This window comes from Myotis yumanensis, unplaced genomic scaffold (genome assembly GCF_028538775.1).
Source record: "Myotis yumanensis isolate MYYU_CA2020_CCGP unplaced genomic scaffold, mMyoYum1.0.hap1 SCAF_11, whole genome shotgun sequence".
NCBI classification, from domain to species: domain Eukaryota; kingdom Metazoa; phylum Chordata; class Mammalia; order Chiroptera; family Vespertilionidae; genus Myotis; species Myotis yumanensis.
The window spans coordinates 44,451,076-44,477,365 of NW_027223762.1; the positions used below are offsets into that span (position 1 = coordinate 44,451,076).

The following is a 26,290-nucleotide window of genomic DNA, read 5'->3' on the forward strand; positions in this document are numbered from 1 at the left end:
AAGACCTTAACGCAGATGAAAAAATTCAGGCAAAAGAATGTACAGTGGGGCCTTGACTTACGAGTGTCCTGACTAACGAGTTTTTTGAGATACCAGCTGTCTCTCCATCGATTTTTTGCATTGAGTTGACAGAGTAATTTGAGTTAACAAGCTCCTTAACGAGCTCGGTCTCGGAACGAATTAAACTCGTAAGTCAAGGCCCCACTGTATAGACAAATTGAAGAAGCTCAACTATCTCCAACAAAAAGAGAACACACCTGTTTTTTCCATTACCAGTGGAACATTACAAAGAGAGCATGTTTACTAGGTCACAGAAAAGCCCTAGTACATTTTGAAGAATTAAGAATTTTGAGAATTAAGCAATTTTTTCTGTGTCACAGAGCCAGTCATGGTGGAGCCAAGATTAAAATTGGAATCTCCCTGATTCCTGGATCCAAGGAAGGGAGGGAGGAAGAAGAGGACAGAAAGAAATGAAGACATGAGAGATGGGAGGAAGGGTGGTCTAGATAAGCCTCCCACTTCGGGGTTCCAGGCCCTTCCTAAGGCCTAGCTGAATTCCTGACACTCCCAATGGCCCTATAATACCCCCTTTCCTCTTCAGCTACCTTCAGTTGATTTGAGTTACTCGTATCCAAAGAGTATTCACCAGTACAACCATCCACAGTAAAATGTTACCTAAGGAATTGTGTCAGCAACACACCAGCCCCTGCCATGTAGCAAATGAAAGAACTTGTACCAGCAGTTTTCCTTACACCAGCCCCTCTACTGTCCAACTAGCCACCGGTTATTTTCCATCCATCTTTAGATCATAGATGGTATTGGTGGGAAACATGGCTTCACAGTGAGAGATCAGATCAAATTATCTTCTGTTCTCAGTCGCTTAAGGGCCCCATTCGACTTTACTGCCCCTGCCAGCAGCCTGGAATCATACCTGGGGTCCCTGGGAATCCAAACCCGACTGTAAGGTTAAGGACTGGGTGCCACACCCACAAGCAGACACTCAGGGGCCCTGCCCAGCAGCCTCCTCATCCCCTGCAGCAAGGAGATGGAGGTACAGCCAACCTTATGGATGGCCAGCACATTTTGACCATCAAAACCAGGGGTCCTCAAACTTTTTAAACAGGGGGCCAGTTCACTGTCCCTCAGACCGATGGAGGGCCGGACTATAGTTTAAAAAAAAACTAAGAACAAATTCCTATGCACACTGCACATATCTTATTTTGAAGTAAAAAAAACAAAACGGGAACAAATACAATATTTGTATTTGCATGTGGCCCGAGGGCCGTAGTTTGAGGAACCCTGATCAAAACCCTGGTAACTAAATAAAATATAATAAAATATATTTAAATATATATATATATATATATATATATATATATATATTATTGATTTTTTACAGAGAGGAAGGGAGAGAGATAGAGAGCCAGAAACATCAATGAGAGAGAAACATCGATCAGCTGCTTCCTGCACGCCCCCCACTGGGGATGTGCCCACAACTAAGGTACATGCCCTTGACCGGAATTGAACCCGAGACCCTTGAGTCTGCAGGCCGACGCTCTATCCACTGAGCCAAACAGGTTCTGGCAAGATATTTACATTACTATTCATAGCAGTAGCAAAATTACAGTTATGAAGCAGCAACAAAAATAATTTTATGGTTGGGGGTCACCACAACATGAGGAACTGTATTAAAGGGTTGCGGCATTAGGAAGGTTGAGAACCACTGACATAGGGTCATGCTGGGCTTTTAAAAGCTAAGCTAGAGCCCGGCCAGTGTGGCTCAGCAGTTGAGCATTGACCCAGGAACCAAGAGGTTAGAGTTGACCTATGATCCAGGAGGTCTCGGTTTGATTCCCAGTCAGGCTCGATCCCCAGTAGGGGGCGTGCAGGAGACAGCAGATCAATGATTCTCTCCAGTCATTGATGTTTCTATCTCACTATACCTCTCTTTTCCTCTCTCTCTACAAATCAATAAAATCATTTTTAAAAGTATTTTTTTTTAAAATAAAAAGCTAAACTAGAAGCTAGAGAAAGGCCACCCTCCCAACATTGCAGCTGCACCTTCCCCTTCCCCACCCCCCACCCCACGCATGCCCCAGGAGAGGAAAGACAAAGCAAGCAAACAGAATATCCCTAAGCAAACCACCAGTAACAAAACCAGGTACTGCATTCAAGACCTAACTACAGAAATGGGTAATGAAAGGAGGCCAGCCATGATTCCGTTTCTATCCCGAGATGTTACATTAACAGATGTGATTTATTTTCCCATAGTTTTCCTGGAAAGAGGCAAATCTCAAGGGGTTTTCCTACTTTATAAATATTTCAGCCAGTCTCATAAATTTGGCAAAGACGATAGGAATGCACATGCCTAGAAGAAACGATTCTCAGCTCCATCAGAGGAGAACCAAAAAACCCCTAACTCACCGGGGTGTCGGAGGGAATGAGTCTCCTGTCATTTCTATTCGTGTGGCGTGATATTTTGTGTCCCAAACCAGCAAACTCAAGGCACCAGGGTGACTAATACATCTTTTTTAAGGAGAGGCAAATGTCCAATGGCCACTGGGAGCATTTATTCAGCTTTCATGGTGTTTTCCTTCTCCGTGCATGGAGCTCAGTCTCAAACACCCTGCGCTCTCACTGCGAAGCACGTGTCCCTTAGGTGCATAGCCTGTCCGCTACCCCTGAAGCTCCGAGATGCAAACTTACCTCCACAGTCTTAGCACCAGAAACCACGACCCAAGTCTCCGGAAGGCCAGACTCCCTCGCTCTGTTGCTGTTGGATGGCTAGAAGGACACACTGTGATTTCTAGGCTGAACAGTATTTGGGGCATAGGAGATTGACTTGTGGGCTCGTGGCGGCCAGCCATGTGACCAGGGTGGGGGGAGGGACAGTCCTGCAGGGTGAGCCTGTTGGCTAACAGACCGGCGTAGTGCAGGGTCTTAACAGAGCTGGCTGAGATCACAGGCAGATGTCTTTGCTCTAAATTTCTTCTTGGATTTTAACTTGGTGGTATTTTATTTTATTTATTTTTTTAACTTGGTGATCTTTTTATGGGAGTGTTAGGTTTCAGCCTGGATTCTGAAGGGTTGGTTTATCTCCCTGCATAGTTTCTATTCCAGATACTTTTTGGATTCTGTCTTGCAGGGATGTTAGAGGTGGAGGTCTAAGAGTCCTTACAGATGATCCAGCCCCACCCCAGGGTCACCCATTATTACAGACAGGTGGTGGCTCATCCAGGAGCCTGCAGAGGCCTGGGTCTGGCATTACCTATTGAGGTGACCCTGATGGCTGGCACCCAAAATTACAACTTCCTTGAATGTCTTTAACCTGTAGGTCATTACGTTTGAGAACTGCTGAGGTGCCAATAGTAGACCTTACAACACTGTAGGTGCCTAAATATGCACCTATCAGATTGGGATGTGGCTTAGAAGTTTGGCAGTCTGTACTCGTGATCAATGAGTTTGTATAAACATGTGTACTTCTGTTTCTTATCTTTATCACAATCTTCATTAAATATTCCAAGGTTATCTTTTTTGAGGGAAAAGGGGAGATCAAAAGCTGGAGAGGTCTTGGATCTCAAAGACTTGAAGACTTTTCAAGACCAGAGCCTTGTGAGTAACCTTCTAGTTCACTTCTGCCTCCCCACCCACATGGTCCGTGCTGGCTGCCTGCTAACAAAAAGGGAAGTGGTAGTAATGATGGTGGAAATGGCAGAGGTGAAAGTGGTAGGTGTGTCAATATGGTAATTGGGCATAAATTGAGGTGGTGAGGTGTAGATGAAGGTGATGAGGTATAGATGGAGGTGGTGAGGTGTAGATGGAGGTGGTGAGGTGTAGGTGGAGGTGGTGAGGTGTAGATGAGGTGGTGAAATATAGATGGAAGTGGTGAGGTGTAGATGGAGATGGTGAGGGGTAGATGGAGGTGGTGTGGGATAGATGGAGGGGATGAGATGTAGACGAAGGTGGTGAGGTGTAGATGGAGGTGGTGAGGTATAGATGGAGGTAGTGAGGTATAGATGGAAGTGGTGAGGCGTACATGGAGGTGGTGAGGTATAGATGGAGGTAGTGAGGTATAGATGGAAGTGGTGAGGCGTAGATGGAGGTGGTGAGGTATAGATGGAGGTAGTGAGGCGTAGATGGAGGTGGTGAGGTGTAGATGGAGGTGGTGAGGTGTAGATGAGGTGGTGAGGTGTAGATGGAGGTGGTGAGGTGTAGGTGTAGGTGGTGAGGTGTAGATGGAGGTGGTGAGGTGTAGATGGAGGTGGTGAGGTATAGATGGAGGTGGTGAGGTGTAGATGGAGGTGGTGAGGTGTAGGTGTAGCTGGTGAGGGGTAGATGGAGGTGGTAGAAGTATAGCTCCACTGGTGGAGGCAGTGGTGGTGGTGGAGGAAGAGATGAGAAGACCTCTTAAATGATGGTGTAGGACAGTGATGGCGAACCTTTTGAGCTCGGCGTGTCAGCATTTTGAAAAACCCTAACTTAACTCTGGTACCGTGTCACATATAGAAATTTTTTTATATTTGCAACCATAGTAAAACAAAGACTTATATTTTTGATATTTATTTTATATGTTTAAATGCCATTTAACAAAGAAAAATCAACCAAAAAAATGAGTTCGCATGTCACCTCTGACACGCGTGTCATATGTTCGCCATCACTGGTGTAGGAGATTCATGTGACCTGCTGCGAGTACATAAAAGTATAGAACGGTAAAGCCTCCACATTAGGAGTCTAGTGAACCTTATTCTGTCCCCAGAGCTGTGTGACCCTGGAGCAGAGCTCCCACTTAATAAATAGTGGCTTGCCCTGACTGGTTTGGCTCAGTGGATAGAGCGTCGACCTTCTGACTGAAGGGTCCCAGGTTCGATTCCGGTCAAGGGCATGTATCTTGGTTGCAGGCACATCCCCGGTGGGAGGTGTGCAGGAGGCAGCTGATCGATGTTTCTCTCTCACCGATGTTTCTAACTCTCTATACCTCTCCCTTCCTCTCTGTAAAAAATCAATAAAATATATTTTTAAAAATAAATAGTGGCTTGTCATGGGGAACTCCCCTCTCCTCAAGCACTTTCCCTTCCCTACTAAGTAGAAGATTCTGTCCTTTCTGACGTCTTGAGAAAGGTACTCTCTACTCCCTTCTCAGGTGGAGGGTGAGTGGCTCGTGTGTTTGAGGAATCTGGGGGAATACCATGGTCCTGTGCCATGACTCCTCCTGAGAACCACCTGCCCAGAGAAGGCCTGAGCTGCCCCCCTCACCCCCTCTCTTTGCAGTAAACTACCCAGGACAGGTTCTGACCCAGGTAGGGAGTCTTCCAGTGCTAAGTAGATCAGCTTGATTCTAGGGGGGAATTGGGAAGCTCGATTGTTATACATCCTAAACCAAATCCTCCCATCAGCTTCACGTGTTATAAAGCTATCTTGATTTCTAGCTGTCTGACTTCTATATCTTATTTCTCATTTGATTTCAAGCATAAGGGAAAGATTGTGAGTAAATATCACCCCCAAATCCCAAAGCTGATGGATCAAAGAACCTGCATGGAGTCGATGGGACTAAATCAGTGGTTGGCAAACTGCAGCTCGCGAGCCACATGCAGCTCTTTGGCCCCTTGAGTGTGGCTCTTCCACAAAATACCACGTGCGGGCGCACATGTACAGTGCGATTGAAACTTCGAGGCCCATGCACAGAAGTTGGTATTTTGTGGAAGAGCCACACTCAAGGGGCCAAAGAGCCATGTGTGGCTCGCGAGCTGCAGTTTGCCGACCACTGGACTAAATGGTATCTAGGTTTCCTTCAAGCGCTAACAGCCTGTGATTGTTTGAATCTGTGTCTCTGCAGCATGACAGACATTCATGGAGCTGGGGTGAAGGTTGGGACTATTAGTGGACGACTTCCTAATTCTGACTCTCTTCCTTCCTGCTTTTCAATCCAGTGAAGACCTTGAGTCTTCAAACATCGTCCTTTTCCCCCTCCATAGTCCCTCGTGGCTTCATGTACTGCGACCTCTGGTCTGGACCCCACTGTGCAGAGCCCGCTCGGCCATGAGTGAACCTGAGAGGGGGCGGTGAAGGATTTAGATAAGACAGACAAGAGAAAAAAGCCGAGGCTGGGTGGGACACAGCTCTCTGAGGGAGAGACAGCGCCACAGCCTGCAAGCTGAGTCTTTATTTTATTGCCAGTTCCCACGAGGCAAAGTAAGGGCATGGCCACAACGTTCTTGCGGGTTTCAAATCTACTCAATTACATGCACCTGATCAAGCTTTGTTTACTTGCTGCACCTCCCCCAACCTACATCACTCAGCCACGTGGGACCAGAGGTTCGGACCATAAGGTCAAGCTTACAACTATAGCCTTTGGCTGTAATTGTGCTGGGACTTGCACGTGGCTTTGCCACGAGAGGATCGTGCCCTCTCAGTAGTCCCAGGCTTGAACCTGTCCAAACGCTGTAACTGCTCTCCATACCCCTCCAGACCCCCCTCATTGATACCTATAACCTCGTGTTACTGCTTGTAAACCTCTTGGTCTAAAAGAGCCCACTATTAACCTTCTCATCCTGCACTCAGCTATCTTTCATCTCTGGAGAAAGCCTGTCTTCACAGGGAGAGAACAGAGCCAATACAGAGTGGCAGAGGGGTGTGTGTGTGTGTGTGTGTGTGTGTGTCTGAGAGATGGTAGTACGGGAGAGAGTGAGACCTGGTCCCATGATGCCGATGACCAACTCCATCCCTGCCCTCCCCCATGGTTTGGCTCCATGAGGGGAAGGCTATTGAGAGAGGATCCAGGCATCCCTTTTCTCTCCTCTCCCTCCCCTCTGGCCTCTTTCCACATTACTGCCAAGGAGACTGGTTCACCAGCTGGCTTTAAGCACTAGGGTAAATGCTTGGGGCTTTCAGTCCTTCCTTGCACCAGAGTGGTCAGCTGAGACCCATGTGTTGGTTTAGAAGAAAGGAAAAAGATTGGACCCTATGGTCCTTAGTCAGAGGTGTTTTATATTTGGCCATATCTGGAGACACGTTTGGTTGGCACACTGAAAGGAGAGTTTACTTGCCTCTGGTAGGTAGAGGTGAGGGATGCTGCCAACATCCCACATTGCACAAGACACCTGCACAGGGGAGTTAGCTGGACCCCAACTGGCAATAGTGCTGAGGCTGAGAAATCCTAGATTAGACTGTTCACCCCTCTCTAGTTCTAGGCTCTAGGTTCCCTCTAACCCAGGCCAGAAGAGTACTCCACATGGGTCACCTCAACCATGGGCTCTATAGGAGGGAGGAGGGGCAAAGACCTTGGTCATTTGCAGCTTTTGACCTCTGTGCCTCCATTTCCTTTAGAGACCTGGCAGACAGGGGTGGCTACTCACAGGGACAGGTTTCCTTCCATCTCCTGGCCAAATGCCAGCTGAGCCCCACCTGAGTTTAACACATGGCAGGGTTTAGGCAGGATTGACCGGGGGCCCTGGCATGTGGTGGGGGGCAAGGTTCCCTGAGAGAACGAGCTCGCTAACCGGGAGAGGCCTGCGAATTTCAGGCCCGGGTGTTGGTGGGCATGTGAGTTCACTGAGGGCCCCAGCAGGCTTATCTAGAATTTACCCACAAGACTCACTTCAGTATGTGTAATTTTTGGCTCTCGGATTGTTTGCGCCAAGCTTTGGCGGGTGGTACAAGACTAGCTGTCCCAGATTCTTGTCGACTTTAGCGGCTTTTGAACCGTATCCAGGGTTGAGGAGGGAACATACTGTGACGGTGTCAAGACCGCACAGGAGGGCAAAAAGAAAAAGATGAGATATATTATAGGGAAGCTGAGAAGGCCAAAGAGGCCAGGCTCAGATTACACCGTGGACAGGTCCTCTCCATGCCCCATGTCACCTACCCCCTGATCACAGCTGTGGTCTGTAGCCAGCCAGCAACAGCACAGACCTCGGCTCACTCTGCACCAGCCAAACCGCACATCCTGCTGTTCCTCTAACACCTCAAGCTCATTCCCACCTCAGGACCTTTGCACGTACTGCTTCCCCAACCTTGGGCATGTATTCAACTCTCTGATCAAATGCCAGCTACACAAATAGGCCCTCCCAGACCATCCTTCAAAATGCCCCTCCTTAGTGCTTAACTCTGCTTTTGTCTAAATGGCATTTCTACTCAAAACCATATTATGTATTTATTTGTTTACTCATTTATTGTCTGTTCCTCTAATATTGCAGGGACTTTGTCCTGTTCACTGATGTATTCCTGGTACCTAGATAGAGACTCATAAATGGTTGTGTTCAAATACTGGCTCTAGCCCTAGCTGGTTTTGCTTAGTGGATAGAGCATGGGCCTGCAGACCAAAGGGTCCCGGGTTCGATTCCGATCAAGGTCAAGGGCACGTACTTGGTTGCAGGCTCCTCCCCTGATCCTGGTCAGGGCTAATCAATGTTTCTGTCTTTTCCTCTCTCTCCCACTCTCCCTAAAAATCAATGGAAAAATATCCTCGGGTGAGGGGGAAAACAAAACAAAACACAAATACTGGCTCTATTAACTGTGGGATCTTGGATAAGTGTTCTCTCGCTCTCTCTCTCTCTCTCTCTCTCTCTCTTCAATTTCTACCACTGAAAAAATGGTAATACTAATTATATCTACCTTGAATTGTTATGAGAACTAATATATATATATATATATATAAAATCTTAGGTTAATATCTGGCCCCTGGGAAATAATCAGTATTAACTAGCAATATTATTACAATTATGACACTCCCAGGAGGCTCACAGCACGTCTATTGTGAGGAGGTGGGAGAGAGATTCCTGGCAGTTTGCAGGAATGGAGCAGTCATTTTTACTTCTCAGGGAACCAAGATTCCCCTGGCAGGTCCTTCCTCTGCGCCTGCTCTCTGCTGCCCTCTGGAGGCCTGGGTGGAGGCTGGCAAAGGCGGACTGTTAAGGACTCGACAGAGGCTGTATTTCCCAGAGAAGAATGAGGCTTTACTACTGGATGGCAGACCCTTTACCTAAGCAGCTTGGCCCCCTACGGCCACAAGTTTGGCCTCTGACAAAGCTGCCACTGGGGCAGACGTGTTGGGAATAACTGAGGTCTCAGAGGAACTGCAGGTACCTGGGAACTCATCCCTCAGACAGGCCCTGGGAGAGACCCAGCGCTAGCTCACTCCTCCCTACCCAGGCTATACTTCCCAGGCCCTGGGACCGTCCTCTGGCCACCTGTGCCTCGTTTCTATCAGTGGGTATGTGATCTAAATTGTCAGCCTAAAATGAGAGGGCTGTGGGCCCTCTGGGGGTGATTCATTAATGAGAACCTGGAAACACCAACACTGAGGAAAAGATATAATGGGAGGGAAGCTATAAAAATAGTCATGGGGATAGGTAGGGAATGTAGTCAATAATATTGTAATAACTAGGTACTAGTATGGCGTCAGGTGGGTACTAGACTTATTGGGGTGATCACTTTATAAGTTATATAAATATCTCATCACTATATTGTATACCTGAAACTAATATAATATTGTAGGTCAATTATAATTGAAAAACTTTTTTAATTAAAAAAAGAGATAATGTGGAAAATATTTTATTTTCAATAGTGACAAAATTCCTAAAACATATAGAAATAAACTTATCTAGAAATGCATGTCTTATCTGAGGATATATGATAACATTTTGCTAAGAAACGTAAAATAAGGTATCATATTCCTGGATGGGAAAACTGAATAGGGCAAATATGTTAAATATTCAGAAAATTTTTATACATTTTAAATGCAATTTCAGTTACATTTGGGATGCAAATGACCAAAAATCATGATTAAAATATCAGCTTAGAATTTATTGAGCTTTTACTCTGTATCTCATAGGTTTATGGTCAGGATAAAATGGTCTAATATACATAAAACATTAGAATAGTGCTCGGCGAGTGTGAGCACTCATTTACAGATGAGCTACGTGCGCTTGAACTGGGGACCCTTTGGTCCACAGGCTGATGCTCCATCCACTGAGGCAAACCAGCTAAGATTTGAGTAAAGGAATCTTGACGGGCTCCTGTCCTCAAGGTTGTATACAACCATCCCAATGATGTACTTCAGAGATAATACATTAGCAGAAACACAGAGCCCCATTCTTCCGATAGGGACATAGACCTCAAGAAGCTCAAAAGCCAACGTTTCTACATTTGAGCCAAGGAAACCCAAGGCCAGTTGATTCTGGTTTGGGTAATGGTAACATTGGAGAACATGCTGTCTCACCCATTTCCTGTGCCAACATCACTCACGCTGATGTATCTCCTTTGTTGCCATGGCCACCAGGGCTGGTCAAAGAGCAGGGCAGGGAAGGAGAAGATGTTTGCGTGTCTCCATTGCTAGGTCTAAGTGCTCCATTACTGCCTCTCTGGGAAGAGGCACTTGACTGGAAGGAGAGTGAGCAGGCACTCGGTCAAGCCATAGCCACTTAGAGCGCCTGCAGTAGATGGGGACACAGGCTCTCCTTAGCTGGGGATGAGGGGGAGAAAAAGCATAGCTGGTGGGTCATCAGGGTACTCCTGCGAACATCCCCCAGATCATGAGCTCAAGGCTCAGTTCCAAGTCCCCCGGTGAACGCTCAGAGCAGCGGTTCTCAACCTGTGGGTCGCCACCCGTTCACAGGGGTCGCCTAAGACCATCCTGCATATCAGATATTTACATTACGATTCATAACAGTAGCAACATTACAGTTATGAAGTAGAAACAAAAATAATTTTATGGTTGGGGGTCACAACATGAGGAACTGCATTTAAAGGGCCAGAAGGTTGAGAACCACTGGCTTAGAGGGAGGATGAAACGCCCTGCCTTGGGGACAGAGGGCTCTGTATTCCTAAGCCAGAATTCCATGAAGGGCTGGATGACCCTTTTCTTGGAAAGCTAACCGATCTCCAGATTCCCGACACGCAAGAACTGCACAGCCGGTTACATCCAGGGAGACAGATGCGGACTGGTTCCGGGGCCCCTCGGGCATCCCTTTCCTCTCATTCCCTAAAGAGCCCAAGAAGCAGTGAAAGGAGGCCAGCTTAGCCGAAGTGGGGATTTTTACACAAGTCCATGCCTGCTGGGCTCTTAGGAGCCTCCGGGAAGATGCCCTCAATAACCGGATCGAATTGGAAGAAGGGTGAAGTAGGCACAGGACCAACCACTGTGAAAAGCATGGACTGAAGAGAGGTGGTCAGACCTCCGGGCGGAGAATATAACCAGGCATAGGTCTCAGCCCCCCACTGCAGGTCTGACATTGCACTGACGTGTAGGCACGGACAAGCTCCCCCCCCCCCCCCCCCGCCCCCCGAAGGTGGGGACAGAGGAGCATAGAAAGCGACACTGCTACAGGACAACCTGGCCACTGTCCTACTTATCCTTTCCTATGCAGGAAGAGCGATAGCTTCATTTAACCAGATTGCCCCTTATCTTTGCACTCTAAGTCGAGCACAGGCCTTTGGCAAAAAGAGATCAAATTCTGACCTGACCCTCAGTGGGCTGGGGAATACTCTCCTTACTATTTGGTTCATTCACTCACACCCCAGACCAGCACCCACAAGTCTGTAACTCAATAATTAAAATCCACTCTACTCACCAGAGCAGTGGCCCGCTGCTCCTGGGCCCTGAATCCAATTCCTTTGGGGTGGGCCTTGCGGATGGAATCCACCCACCTCTCTTTTTTCCTACCTCTGCAATTAACATAGCCCCTCCTCTATTGCCCCACCAACCATTTTAGAACCAGAAGGTCTTTGTCTATTCATAGACACTGTAAAAGTAACATTGGTCTTACGCTTTCTAATCTAATTTCAGTGTCTTCCATGATTCTCATTGGTTTATCTAATCAGCATGTCCTAGGGAGGTTTATTACGGGCCCGTTCGCTTGTCCAATCACCATGGAGCCAGCGAAGGCAATTCCCTGGATAGAAGGGGCTCCTCTAAAATAGACAGTTCTCAAGAAAAATGTCAGACTGTTTGCCTCCTTGCTCCATGGGCCTGAACCTTCCAAGTCCCACCTCCACTCTAGCTCTTCCAACCCCAAATCCTGATTCTTCAGAGAATGATACAGACTAGGACAATCAAGAAGTCAGTTGTACAAACCAAACCCTGAAAGAAAAACATTATGGGTGGTTTTTCTAAGTTTTATGCAGATTTTGGCTTCATTTTTATTAATTCCTCTTCAGTGAGTAGGAAAGATCTGACGAGGAGGAAGAAGTGGGCAATGGGACGTTTGGAAGGAGACAAGAAGGAAGAGACAGTGAGTGGGAAGTAGGTGGGGGAGGTGGAGAGGAGCATTCTGGGAAGTCTCCCGCAGTGAGGCAAATCCAGGTGCCAGGTGCTGGGTGTGGCACTACACACGCCCTCCCTCATGTAACTCTCTCAACTGTCCTGTGAAAAGACAATTTCATCCCCAACCTTGCAGACATGAGGCTCAGAGAATAATACTTGTCCATGGGCTCCTAGACATACAGTGGGGCCTTGACTTACGAGTTTAATTCGTTCTGAGACCGAGCTCGTTAAGGAGCTCGTTAACTCAAATTACTCTATCAACTCAATGCAAAAAATCGGCGGAGAGACAGCTGGTATCTCAAAAAATTCGTTAGTCGGGTCACTCGTAAGTCAAAGCCCCACTGTATGAGAAAGAGCAGGGGCTGGAAGCTCCATTAAAAAATGAACTCTGCCTCCTTCTTCCTCAGGCCCTTCTGTGGATTCTGAGCGTCTTCAGACCCATATCTTGTGGTTTACTTTCCCTTCCAGGTAGGAAACTTATCTTCTGGTTTAAAGTCCTCACTTTCTTCCTAGATAAGGTAAAGTTTTCCCTCGGTGAAGAAGCCGCCCCCTTGGGCCTAGGGCAGTGGTTGGCAAACTGCGGCTTGCGAGCCACATGCGGCTCTTTGGCCCCTTGAGTGTGGCTATTCCACAAAATACCACGTGCGGGCGTGCATGTACAGTGCGATTGAAACTTCGTGGCCCATGTGCAGAAGTCGGTATTTTGTGGAAGAGCCACACTCAAGGCGCCAAAGAGTCTCATGTGGCTCGAAAGCCGCAGTTTGCCGACCACTGGCTTGGGCCACCTATAGCAGACATGTGGAAAGCTGTGTTTCAGAGGCCATGGCTGAACTATCACAGTCACCCTACATCCTAGTTTCTCTCATTAATCCATGGGATCAAAGACTGGTGAGACTAGGCGACCAACTCATCCCAGTTTCCCTGAGGCTGCCCTTTGCCCTTTCATTTTTTACGAAGGAGTATCAAGACGGGTTTTGAGTAATTTATCTTGGATTTTGTCCACTAGGGCTTTGGAAAACAAAGTTTGATTTCACAACCTGGTAAGCAAGTTGTGTTTACTCCTCAAGTTCACGAAGTTCAGTCCCACCTTCGGTCCTTGCTCAATTGTTTGAGGTCCTGGCTGCCTGCCAGGATGACCAGTCCTGGCTGACCTTCCCCACTAAAGACAAAAGTGTCGCTTCTTGCAAAACAGGCCTGGCTTTCACTTTTCATGAAAACTTGACAAGCCATTAGTGCCGCTGAAGGGCCCAGCCAAGGGTCTTTCTAAACCAGGTGGTGCCCTTGGCTGCCAAGTATGTAGGCAACCTCGAACTCCACAGGAGGGTCTGCCATAGCTCAGCTCCCCTGTCCTACAGGAAGTGTCAAGATCTGATGGCCTAAACATTGAGAGTGAAAACTCGTCGCTTCACTTCCCTGAGAAAGGCAAGGAACATGGGACCATTAGTAATCAGATAGTTTTCAAAGCACATTAAATCAGCTAAGCTAACTATTTCAACATAGGCCCATCATTCCAATTGTTCTGACATTTTCCAGAAAGTTCTTTTTCATTGTTAGGAAATAAAAACCTAGAAATACCTGTATGCCAACCCATCAAGAGACCAACCGCTACCTCACCCAATATTGTACCTGCAGCCACCCCAGTTGTTCTGACCTTTCTACTTCAATGGCTGACAGCAACAATGGAATGCTAGACCTCACCCAGATGGTGACCTTGATGGCCAGCCCCACTGGGACAGGCAGGAGTCAGCCCCTCCTGCAAGTTCCCAGGTGATGCTAATGCTGTTTGGTCAGGGGACTGCACTTTGAGAATCACTGCTCTACATCTAACAATGCAGAGGAAATGCAAGAGGCAGAGGAACCTATTAACACCATGAGGATGCACTGAAACAAAATGCAGACTCTGAGGAACAGATCATTCCTTATAATTTATAAGGGGGAAAAAAAGCAAGAAAGAAAAACCAGAGATTAAGGACTTAATAGGCACAGAGAGCACGGCCAAGATGGCAGAGCACAGCCTTGTCTTGCATGTGGAGCTGGATGCCCACATTTACCAGATGCTGCCGTGGCCTCCGGCAGCAGATACAGGCTGGAATTTGTCCCAATCTGCTTAGACTGGTCATGGCCAAGTCACTTTAATAGGGAAGAGTGCCCATGGCAACTCGAGTGTGAAATACCACGTGAGCTCTTCGCTCAGGCACCAGTAGACTATCCCGGCGTTGCTGAGGAGACAGTGACAGATTCTAGCTTCTACTTTGTAATCTGGTTCCCAGATTGACACTAGGCATAGTGCTTTCATTGGCATTCCCTTCATACGTCAGTGCAATGCCTTTGACTTTAATATCCTTTTGCAGAATCATTTCAAGTGAGTAAAACAGGTATCTGAGATGTCCAAAGGATCTGAAACCAAATATGGCTATGGAAAACCACTCCCTCCACTTCCTGTAGCATAGGATATACAAATTACATGTATTTAGCTATATTGTATTCAATTATTGTTGCACTTAGCTTAAAATAAGGATTGCTATTGTATTTAAAGGAATCAATGAATGTTACTATTTGTGAAACTGAATATTTTGTGTGTGCTTATAAACATTACCTATAAATCAGCACTTGGGAAATTTTTTACTTTCTTAACCTATTAGTACCAGGAATTAAATATGAAAAATTAAATAGAAAAACAAAATGACGCTTGGGGCACAAATCTTTGAGAGGTTGGAACCCCTCCACCTCAGCGTTTATAAGTCCAGGATTTTGACAGGGATAGGAATGGAGAAAGTCGTCTTTCCTGGTCAGTGTTCTATACTCTCCTTCACCATAACCAGTGCTGAGTACAGCTCTATCCACCCTCCCATGTGTCCATGTCTCTTCCTATGAAAAGAGGGTGTGTCAGTGGCTCCTCCTCCATTTTCTGTTGGCTAAAAAAGCACAGCATCTTGCCAGGCCAGTGTTGCTCAGTGGTTAGCATCGACCTATGAATCAGTTTTGATTCCCAGTCAGGGCACATGCCTGGTTTGTGGGCTTGATCCCCGGTAGAGGGCCATGCAGGAGGCAGCCGACCAATGATTCTCTCATTATTGATGTTTCTGTCTCCCTCTCCCTTCCTCTCTGAAATCAGTAAAAATATATTTTAAGAAAAAAAGTCAAGTGCAACATCTTTGGATGAGCTGGAGTTAGTTTCAGCTATTTGACAGGTTCCCCAGAGTGAAGGCTTTGATACCTGTCACCTAGAAGAGCATCTCAAAAGCAAAGTATTCTCCATCACTGTCCCTTCCCACTGCCCAGCCTTTTCACATACAATCCTTCTCAGCGGGATGGGCAACATCTAGTTGGTTCAATAATGGGCAACTTGAGGCAGAAACAGAGGATAGAACTTCCTGTGGCACCTATTTGGAAGCTTTGTTGAAATCTAATCCCCAAGGTGACGGTACTTGAAGACGGGACCCATGGTAGGTAATTAAGTCATGAGTGTGGGGACCCCGTGAATGGGATTAGTGCCCTCAGAAGAGGCAGAGAGCTAGCGGACTCTTTCTGCTTTGTGAGGAAGTTAGAAGTAAGCTGCCTGTAACCAAAAAAGCACCCTCTCCAGAACCGGACCGTGTTGACACCCTGATATCAGACTTCCAGCCTCCAGAACGCTGAGAACTAAAATTTTGTTGATAAGCCACATGGTTTACAGTATTTTGTTATGGCAGCCCAAGCTAGGACAGATGCTTACACTTTGAACGAATGGAATCCTTGTAGTTTCAAAATACAGGGTGTCCCCCCAAAATGTATACATACTTTAACAGCTGATAGTTTAATTCTGAAAATGAAAAGTATTTTAATAAACACTGCCTTTATAATTATTCAAAGTGTGTGTACACCTTGTTTTGGGGACACCCTATATTCTGTCCTTGACTTCCATCTTTTATCTCTTCCTAACTTCGGGTCCATTTTATTTTTTCATTGTACTCCCCCTCCAGCAGCTCTATTCTTGCCATGCCATGGCAGGGCATCTTTAATAGAAAACACCAAGGAAAATATCTATTCTCACCAGTGACTAAGTCCTGGGACACTGTTCTCCGTCTTCTCCATGTTGTGTTCTCTGTATTCTCAGCATGATAATACAGAATATATTCGAAGTGCTGACACACTGAAAATGAAGTTAAGACGTATACATCTAAAGCATATGTTGTATTGGTGCAATAATGGTCATCTAGAATATGGGACTCAAGAGACAACTATTTGTTGTATATTGTCTTTCTCTTGAACTTTACCCAAATAATCATACTGCAAAACAAACATTTATGAGGCAATCAAGGAAATCTGGACACTGGTTGTAATGAATTATTTTTTGGGTAGTTGTCTTTTTCTAAGAGTGTTATCTTTTAGTACCATGGTCGGCAAACCGCGGCTCTCGAGCCACATGCGGCTCTTTGGCCCCTTGAGTGTGGCTCTTCCACAAAATACCACGTGCGGGCGCGCACGTACAGTGCGATTGAAACTGCGTGGCCCATGCGCAGAAGTCGGTATTTTGTGGAAGAGCCACACTCAAGGGGCCAAAGAGCAGCATGTGGCTCGCGAGCCACGGTTTGCCGAGCCGCAGTTTGCCAACCACTGTTTTAGCACTAAAATACTTCAGAATAAAATAAGGTGTCCGAGATTTGCTTCAAAATAATTGGGGCAGGGGGGTGACTGAAAAGGAGTATAGATTTTAAAAAAAAGATCTGTCTTAAAATGATAAATATGGGCACAGGAAGATTCATAACACTCTACTTCCTTCATGTATATGTTCAAGTTTCCCATAATAAAAAGTAACAAAACTCAGGGTGACAGACATATTTATTCTGACTCCAGGTCTCACCCCAAACTCCCCAGCTCTGGAGAGGAATGGAGGCCAACACCAGGCCCCCTCCCCTGAGCACCCGGCAGTCGTGCTGTCTGTCCCTGGAGCAGCGCTGCCTGGTTCAGCTGGCATGTGGTACGGATGGAGGAAGGCTGGATGTATGACATGCTTCTCAACATGCACAGAGGAGAGAGCAGTATAGAGCATGACACCCCGGGAAGCAGGAGGGGCTGCTCGCTCTCACCCCGTGTCCCTGGGTGCCCCAATACTGAGCAGGGGCCAAGTCTCCTGTGCTGTGAGGCTTCCTTGGGTGGAACACCTGTGCTCCTGATTCACTTTACTCCCAGGCTGGGCCGGACGGAATTGGCCTGGGCCTAGCAGCTCCTAGGATTGGCTGCAGACTCCTGCTCCCCACAGTGGGAGCTTGACACAGGTACAGTAAAAATGGTCAAGCAGACCTAACCAGTTTGGCTCAGTGGATAGAGCATCGGCCTACAAACTGAAGGGTCCCAGGTTCGATTCCGGTCAAGGGCATGTACCTTGGCTGTGGGCACATCCCCAGTGTGGGGTGTGCAGGAGGCAGCTGATTGATGTTTCTCTCTCATCAATGTTTCTGACTCTCTATCCCTCTCCCTTCCTCTCTGTAAAAAATATATTAAAATAAAAATAAATTTTAAAAATCATCATTCTCCCCTTTAAAAAAAAAGAGAGAGAGAGACTGTGCCTTACCCAAACCATGCTAGCAACCACCACTAACACATCCTCAGCTCATTCCCCAAACTGTCTCTCTAATCCGGACTTCTCTACTGACTTCAGACCCAAAAGACGTGTCCACTTGGACATTCTCACAGGCACCTCAAACTCCTGTACAAAATGTGTCCTCCTGGGTTTTGGATGCAGAGATGGAGGACCCCTGACGGAGCTTTCAGTCTGTGTAAGTGGGAGACAGAGGGACTAACTTACAGAGAAAAGCGCTCGCTGGTATATAACCGTATCGTAGGAGCATGTACTGAACAAGCGAGGCTTGCCTGCGAGGTCGCATTGGCCTTCCCCACAGCCTTGTAAGGCATCGTTACCCCTATTCTGCCACTGAGAAAGCAGACCAGAGATCAGAAACCAGGCCAAGGTCACAAAGCAGCTACATCCACGCACACCTGGGGAAACGTTCATAGTGTTTGCTGACTTCAGATGAGCCCCTAACAGGCCACAGGGATTGGAGATTTCCTGAGGTGGCAATGCCCCCGCTGTCTTCATAGAGGAACAGGTCAGCTGAGGAATCAGTGGGATGGGCAGGGAAGTGGAGCGGAGGGAAGGAGCTGGTGGGCACTGTGGGCAGTAGGAGGCCTGAGAGAGCACAGGGGAGAGAAACTGCAGGGGTTTCCTACAGCCACCCCACAGAGCAACGTGGAGAAGTAGCCCCATGAGAGGCTGGACGAGACCCAAATCAGGGATGGCCTCACGTGCCATCTAGTGAATTTCCATCTTAAATTCTAGCTGGAAGTACCATTTGAGGACTTAAAGCAGGGAGTGGCATGGCCCATCTGCACTTTGAGAGGTGCCTCTGGCACCAATGAGAACTGGTTGAGAGGCAAGGGAGGTCAAGTGACCAGTTGACAGTCCGCTGAAGTGCCCAGAGAAAGAAACTGTACACAAAGTTAGCAGTGGAGGGTTGGGAAAAAGTGAGATGTAAGATAGTAATGAAGGAAAAACTGAACAGGACTGAGTAACTGAATTAGCTAAGGAAAGCGAAGAAGGCGTCAGAAATCCAGGTTTGTGGCTCATCACATCCAGGACATGGAAGATGATTTCTGGTTTAGACATAATGAGTGAGTCTGGCATTCGGGAGAGCAGGAACACAATCCAACCCCGAAGGAAGGACAGTGTGGCTGCAGTGTCCTTGGCCTTACAGGAGCCCGGTTAGGAGAGGTGAGGTGAAGACTCCGGTATGAGACACAGCAACCCTTCTCAATCAGTTCTGTGAGAATTAAGCCCGAACACCTACAGTGTCCCTCGTGGGAACAGATTCTATCCTGTGCATCTAGAATGGTTTTAGCTACGAGTCACCCTTGAGAGTACTGAGGAAAGTCACCAGATCGTTTTCTCTTGGAAGTCCAGGTGAGAAAGGCTAAGGTGCAGCCCCAGACGGGGCTCGACTGGAAATGTGCCCAGCACATGGGCACCGGGCTCCACCTCGGAGCCTCCTCGTCCTGCCGGCTTCCCTCCTGCCCGGGAGGAAGCACACAGCGGAGGGCCTGGCCTAGCTGGAGATGCTCCTAAGGGGCTCTTCCTCCAACTGGATCGGAGGCCGCGGGCGGAGAATAAGAGAACTAGACTAAACTGGTGCTAAGCTCTAAAATGCTGGGGTCCTGGCCCAAGGGCCTCAAATCTAAGTGATTTCAGCAGGTCTGAGTCAGGGCCCAGAAATGTGTAAATTAGTTAAAGAAACTCCCCAGACACTAATTTGTAGAGGGACTTTGCAACTTCTTTCCCTCCTTCCCAGTCTGCTACTTGGGTCTTCCCTCACTTGGTCCATGTTCCCTCGGAGGGGCCCCAGGTCTCATGGGCAGACGCGGCCAGTGCCTCAGAACGCTGGCTGGGGTGTGCCCACGTCGTTAGCCCGGCTCCAACACTGGCCGGAAGAGCAGTGGAAGGTCCAGGAAGCAGGGGCTGCGCACCCGTGCCCTCCTCGCTCCAGAAATGAAGCAGGTGCCGAGCCTGGGTCTAACCCTTTCTCACTGCTCAGAGTAAGACACTGCATGTGACTCTGAGGGACACAGCATCCACTGGTCACACAGAGGGGCCCCAAACACGGCACAGCATCCCTTCCCCTCCATCCTGCTCTGAGCCGAATGGCCCAGGACCCACTGCCAACACCACACGGAAAGCACTGAAGCAGAAGTTGCTTTAATCAAGGGGTGAAGTCCTCAATCGGGGGACCTCACACAACCTTTGGTGGTGGGGTCTCAGCCTGTCCCCCACATGCCCTGATAACCCTCAGGAAGGAGGGAGCACCTGGCAGAGGCCAGGGGCTGGAAATCGGGAACCCAGGTCAAGGGGAGGACAGGGCATTGGCAGGTGGAGTGAAGCTGAGTGGGGTCCAGAACAGCTTTACACACGCTTCTACCTGGGCCGGCTGAGGTGGCCGTGCATCGGCCGGAAGGGGCCAGCGGGAGGAGAAGCACTAGAAGATGAGGCGGCCATGCAGCTGGTGCAGCTGCTCCTGGGTCAGCACCAGCCGGTGTCGCTGTCCGAGGCCAGCCGCACACGAAAAGGTCACTTTGCCCAGGTAGACAGTGTCGTCCTGCTGCTCCTCCTTGGCCTGGGAGTAGGTGAGAAGAGACCCCCTTGTCAGGGTCTACTGAGCTGTGCACCACGGACGGGCCCTGAGCCTAGAGACCCAGGTAGTCCCTGGGAGGTAGGTTTTGGGGCTCCTGGGCTATGGTGATTACATTTCCAAATAAAAACTGGGGCACACAGTCTGACAGGGAGTTGAGAGCTCCTCCCGGTGTCAGAAGGCAGAGAAGTTGTTAAACTACTGAACAGTGCACCTGCTGGAAGCAGGGCAAGGACTCCCCGGTGGAAACCTGGCCAGTAACTCAGATGTGCAGCTGTTGGACCTGAGACCCCAGAGGCCTCTTCAAATTCGGGGGAGAGGGAAGGACCCACCTGAGCCTCGGTACTGCCCCTCCCCATCCCCATCCCCATGCTCCCGCTTACCCTGAGGAAGGCTGAGGAAGGGAAGGTGGCAAAGGCCGTGGGGACTGTGGCTCCAGGGCGCTGCGACACAGTCTCCTTGAGGACCTCATCCTGATGGCAGAGGGGGGAACAAGGGTTCATTTAGGGGATCCCCACAGGCTAGCCCACTACCTCCCATTTCACAGGGACACTAATGCCAGGAACAGGGACCCAGACCTTCCCATCACTTCTGCTCTCACCTCCGCCCCATTCCCACCCCAACATCCTTATGTTATAGATACTTACCCTTAAGGCCCAACCCTTCTACCTGCGAAGACCTCAGCCCTGACAGAGCTGCACCTGAACCCACCCTCTAAAGATGACCCTGCTCAACCCACTATGCTGATGAGAATCTGCCTTCCCTTCCACCTCTCCTGCCACGTGCCATGCAGCACAGGACTGGGCCCAGGGGACTCCGGGAATACCTATGGACATGAACGAGCTAAGGCTCCACCAGGGAATGCTCTACAGCAGCGGTTCTCAACCTGTGGGTCGCAACCTCTTTGGGGGTCGAACGACCCTTTCACAGGGGTCGCCTAAGACCATCGGAAAACACATATATAATGACATATTGTTTTTGTGATTAATCGCTATGCTTTAATTATGTTCCATTTGTAACAATGAAATTGGGGGTCACCACAACATGAGGAACTGTATTAAAGGGTCACGGCATTAGGAAGGTTGAGAACCACTACTCTAGAGCAAACTCTGTAGGGGGAGGAAGGACAGGGCCAGAGCTGACCTTGAGCTTCTCGATGGTGTCGCTTAGGGACTTGAGCTGAGCCACTTGCTCCAGGAGCTGGGCCGACGGGCTCTTGGCAGCTGTGGGAGAAAAGGCTGGTGAGGCCCACCAAGGCCCAGGCCAGCAGTGCAGGTACTGGGCCCTCTTGAGGAGCAGGCACATAACAGTGGATGAGTCAAGTAAGCTGAACACTGAGACCAAAGAGCAGTGTGGGAACTGCCTGGGCAGGGGCTACATCCCTGGGGCAAGGGCAGGTGTGTTACTCATCCCGGGGGTCGGCGGGTCCATACCAGGGTTGGTGCGAGTGATGTCTACTACGTGGGTGTGCGTGCTCAGCTGATTCAATGTCTCCAGCAGCTGGTTGGTCTTACGATACAGCGCTCCAGGGGCTAACTCGCTGCCAGAGCCCTCACGGGGTGGGAAGGAGAGCTTTGCCACATGCAGAGGGGGCAGGGCTGCTAAGGAGGCCTTCATCTGGGCACCCTATGGGGGGGAAGAGAGGTGGTGGTAAGGAGTGACAGAAGGCCCTGCCATCCATCATAGATGGGACAGGTATGCGCCACCTCCACCCGGTCCTCCCCATGACCCCCTCACCTTGAGGATGCTGTTCTCATGCTGAAGCTGGGAGATGTGCAGCCTCATGGCAGAGATCTGCTGAAGCAGCAGCGGCGAGTCCTTCACCAGCCCCGGGCCTGGCATAGGCCCGAGTGCCTGCCCAGGCGAGCCTCCTGCAGTGCCACAACGAATGTCAGCCGTCTCAGGTGAGAGCGCTGAAGGTGGGCTCCATCCCTGCTCACCCCTTTCCTTAGCTCCTCCCACCCCCAGTCCTGGTTGCTCCCAAGGGAGAAGTCACCCTGCTCCCCAGGCCCCAATTCCCACCAGCCCTGGCAACCCCCAGCCAGGGCGGTCTCTACCTCGCTGCGGTTCTTCTGTGCTCAGGAGAGCCCATGGCAGCAGGAAAAGAGAGAGAGGAATTAGGTGAACTGAGGGTTAGGGGGACACACCAGAGGAATCCCGACACACCTGCAGGAAATGCCTTTTCCTGATCACCACATCTTCTCTGACAAGACTCTATCTCTGCCCTCCACCTCTGAGGGAAGAGCAAGTGTGTGGGAAGGAAAGACAGGAAAGGAGAGTGAGGCCTTGAGGCAGGGGTGACGCGTGAGCCCGAGTGCAGAGGGCTGTGCGCTGGAGGAAGCACTGGGGCATAAGGCTGCTCCTGCCTCCCTGCTCCTCCTCCATCTCCGGGAAGGGCAGAGGGGACACTCCTGAGACCTGACAGGTCAATGCCTTCCTTCTCCCAGCAGCAAAGCTTATGTTGAGGATGCAGATGCATTCCTGGGCTCCTCAGCTCCCACTGCGCTGAGGCAAAAGACACCCTTTTTTGGTGGAAAGGTTCATAAATTCAGAACCAGTATCTGCTTACAGAGCCTACACTAAACAATACAATGTGGTCATTCTGGAGACCCCTCCCCCTCCCCAAGGAACTGGAGCCATCTGCACCATGAAGTCTACAGTCAAGGAGGTACTTGGTCACCTCCCAAGATCAAGAGGCGCCAGTGGCAAGGGGCTTTGATGAGGACAAGACCTAGGTGAGAGCAGCTGATAAGACAGGTGGAGGGAGGGGGGAGCCACTGAGCCCTGAGGGCTCAATTCTAGAGTTTGTCTTCCAGAGGTGAGACGGCTAAGTGAGAAACTGAAGAGAGAGCAATAAGCAAACTCTAGGGCAGGTGAGAACGAAGATGGCAGTGACCACCTCTTTGGTCAGGAAACTGGGGACAAACCAGACAAACTCAAGGTAAGGAGCCCTGGCCACACTACGAGACCAGGCCAAGGTCTCACAAGCCACAGTGAAACTGAGAGAAGTCAGCCATGAAGGGACAGCCACACCAGAGGGTGAAGCCACATGAACTCTGGGGAAACACGCCCAAACCAAAGAGCAATCAGGAGCAGGCACCCAGCCCAGTGGGACCCAGGGCATCGCCAGCCTCCTGCAGGCCGGTGACCCTCAAGGACGTGGGGCTTGGTCAGACAGGCCAGACTGCAGACCCTGAGGGACAGCTACGGAGTCCAATGTCACCGTAACTCTGAGCTGCACTGACAACTGGGCAGTGCCCCACCTGGGTCAGAGGGACTCTGAGCGTATCCTCGGGAGGAGGAAAATCCTGGTGAAAGCTGCCAGTGTGAAAGTGGGCAAACACGTTCCTGGCTGCACATCCAGGGGTAAGAAGGGGCAAAAGTAAAACTGAGGTCAGGCAAGCCCTTCAATCTCCTGTGGGCCCGTGCTGCCTACACTCACCACCAGCAATGCCAGAGACCAGGGTAGCAATATCCGAAGGAGGGGTCCCCCGGAGCCCCTCGATCGTGCGCTTGGACTGGCTGCTCAGCCGCTGCTTCAGCTCTGCCTTCTCTGCCTCTAGCTGGTCAATGTCGGCCTGGAGTGCATCCATCGTCTCCTCGAAATCTCTGTGGAAGAGAATCGGGCTGGGGCAGTGTCCCGTCCCCACGACCCCCTCCACCGCTCAGCCCTGACAGGTCCCTGGAGTCACCCTGCTGGTGAGGACTCCGCTTGGGGTGATATAATGGCAGTGGGCAAGGAAAGTGGTGTCTGTTGGCCTGGGGAGTGTCACTGTAAGAGGGATGGCTGGGAGGCACAGAGCTGCTGGCGGGAGGGCGGGCTGAAGCAAGCAGGGCCAGGGAAGTGCCTCACTTCTCCTTCTTCCGCAGTAATGCCTGCGTCTCCTCCAGCAGCGTCTGGACCTTCTCGATGCGCTCGTCGGCGTCCTTGGCCGCACTGTCCAGCTTCTTCTCTAGGAGGCTCAGCCGCACGTTGGCCTCACTCAGCTCCTCCCCCTGTGCCAGGGCAGAGCTTTGAGTAGCTTTACATCCTCCACAACCCCTCAGGGACCCAGGGTAGACCACGGATAGAAAGCTCCTTAAGAGCCCACTCAAGCTCCCACTGATTACAGGCACCTCTTCTGCCCTCAACCCAACCCATCACCCATCTCATCCTGATCCCCTTCACTCACTGCTGCCCTGGGCCCCACAATACTCCCTGGCCCCCAGATCCTGAGCCTACCCTACCCTCACCTTGATCTTAAGTGACTTCTTCAACTCCTTGATAACTGTCTCTCGGTCTTCAAGCTTCAAGCCCAGGCCTTCGGCATCCGTGATCTCTGCACGAAGGGCTGCAGCCCGCAGCTCAACAGGGGGAGGCTGAGGGCCAAGGTGGGGCGAGGGAAGGAGGGAGAGGACATCACCAACGTGCTTCAGAGAGACCCATCTTGCATTCTAAGCAGGATGGTGCTCTCCAGACTCCTTCCTCCACCTCCCAGCCTCCCACAACTAGCAGCAGCTCTGCCAGCCCTGCTCCTCCAGGCCCCGGAGTCCCTCCAAGGAGCTCCCACCCAACCTTGCTGGGGGGCCGTTCGGCATCGTACTCTCCCTCCTGCATAGCTGTGGCCAACTTGTTCATGGTGCTGATGAGGATGTTGCATGACTGGCGCAGACACTCATAGGGGCTGCTGGAGGGGCTCCCATAGATCTGTGGGAGCCAGGGGGCAACAGTGAAAACCTCACACCGGCCACCTGACTCCTCTACACCTTCCGCCCAGCCATCCAGGCCCACCTGCTCGCTTGCTTTGAAAGCCAGCTCCTCCAGGGCAGCCACAGGCAGTCCCTCATTCTCCGCCAGCGGGGCAATGAGCTGGGCGGCAGCAGCTGCCACCTCCTGCAGCACAGCCACCACCCACGTCAAGTGTTTCCTGCAGTCGAGGAGTGTGTCGGACACCTGTGCGACAGGCCCGCGTCAGGAGCTGCCCTGGGTCCAGGACGGCTCCCCGCTACCTCAAAACTATCCTTGCCCCATCCAGATCCCGATCTTGACATACTGAGCCCCTCCTGGTTCCACTCAGCTTCCTTCCCTCCCTCCTCGCTGCCCCAAACCTGTGGTCCAAAGGCCAGAGCCGCTGGGATCCCAGGAGCATCTGTCCCTGGCATTCGCCTTCGAATCTTCTTGCAAAACTGGCGGATGTCACTGCACGATGTTTCCAGGTCCCGGAGCAGGAGGGCAATATCTGAAGCCTCCTGTCCACCCTACTCAGGGAATAGGAAATGGATGGGGAACAAAGTCAACATCAGCTGAAGGTGAGGAGGGGGAACTAAGAAGGCAGAGGAGCTCAAACAGATCCAGCTGTGCTTTTACCTGCAAGAAGGCACGCAGCCGTCCCACCTCCACGCCCATGCAGTCCAGGGCACTCTGGGTGAACTGTGAAGACAGAAGCACGTGCTTGTCAGCACCCAGTAGGAACCCTCCTGCACCCTCGTCATCTCTAAGAAGTCCCCACTCTCTGCTGACCCCCATACATAAGAGGTTCTCTGGCTTCCCTGATCTGGCCTTAGGGACCCTGTTCCAGTCTTAGGTGAACCCTGAGGGCCTTCACCTTGATGTGGTCGGCCAGCTGCATGGTACTGTCCTCAGGCTGCTCGGCAAGGTGGATGCTGTACAGGTGCTGAGAGGTGACAAAGAAACAGACAGCCTTCAGGTCTTGGAAGGATGGAGAATTGTTCCCAAACAGTTTGAGCCCCAGTCATCACAGGGCTCCAGAGGTACCAGAGGACCTGAAACCCCCAAGAGCTGCATCCTGAGGCGAGTTCCGCTGCAGGGAGCTGAGCCTTAGGCACACAACCTGGGCTACACTGGCCGCAGCCCAGATGAGACACCTTCCCT

At 50.1% G+C, this 26,290-nt stretch overlaps 2 protein-coding genes across 10 annotated transcripts in view; both read right to left on the bottom strand.

The window, feature by feature from the left end:
- The window catches only part of SLC4A5 (solute carrier family 4 member 5), a 73,979-nt gene extending 71,188 nt beyond the window's left edge, over positions 1 to 2,791 (bottom strand). The window contains exon 1 of the mRNA XM_070429507.1: positions 2,707 to 2,791. The gene's annotated coding sequence lies outside the window, so the exon portion shown is untranslated. The remainder of the gene's footprint in view (positions 1 to 2,706) is intronic.
- A 17,181-nt stretch (positions 2,792 to 19,972) lies between these two features.
- The window catches only part of DCTN1 (dynactin subunit 1), a 30,663-nt gene continuing 24,345 nt past the window's right edge, over positions 19,973 to 26,290 (bottom strand). For 6 of the 9 annotated variants that reach the window (XM_070429513.1, XM_070429514.1, XM_070429516.1 and 3 more), the window contains 14 exons: positions 26,004 to 26,072; positions 25,766 to 25,828; positions 25,507 to 25,656; positions 25,190 to 25,351; positions 24,974 to 25,105; positions 24,652 to 24,777; positions 24,272 to 24,414; positions 23,861 to 24,027; positions 22,476 to 22,490; positions 22,156 to 22,289; positions 21,852 to 22,044; positions 21,562 to 21,641; positions 20,802 to 20,891; positions 19,973 to 20,403 (listed from right to left, as the gene is read on the bottom strand). In XM_070429513.1, the coding sequence (XP_070285614.1) occupies positions 20,266 to 20,403; positions 20,802 to 20,891; positions 21,562 to 21,641; positions 21,852 to 22,044; positions 22,156 to 22,289; positions 22,476 to 22,490; positions 23,861 to 24,027; positions 24,272 to 24,414; positions 24,652 to 24,777; positions 24,974 to 25,105; positions 25,190 to 25,351; positions 25,507 to 25,656; positions 25,766 to 25,828; positions 26,004 to 26,072 (1,662 nt within the window). In that variant the 3' untranslated portion in view covers positions 19,973 to 20,265. The remainder of the gene's footprint in view (positions 20,404 to 20,801; positions 20,892 to 21,561; positions 21,642 to 21,851; positions 22,045 to 22,155; positions 22,290 to 22,475; positions 22,491 to 23,860; positions 24,028 to 24,271; positions 24,415 to 24,651; positions 24,778 to 24,973; positions 25,106 to 25,189; positions 25,352 to 25,506; positions 25,657 to 25,765; positions 25,829 to 26,003; positions 26,073 to 26,290) is intronic. The other 3 variants (XM_070429517.1, XM_070429510.1, XM_070429518.1) reach the window with 1 other exon arrangement.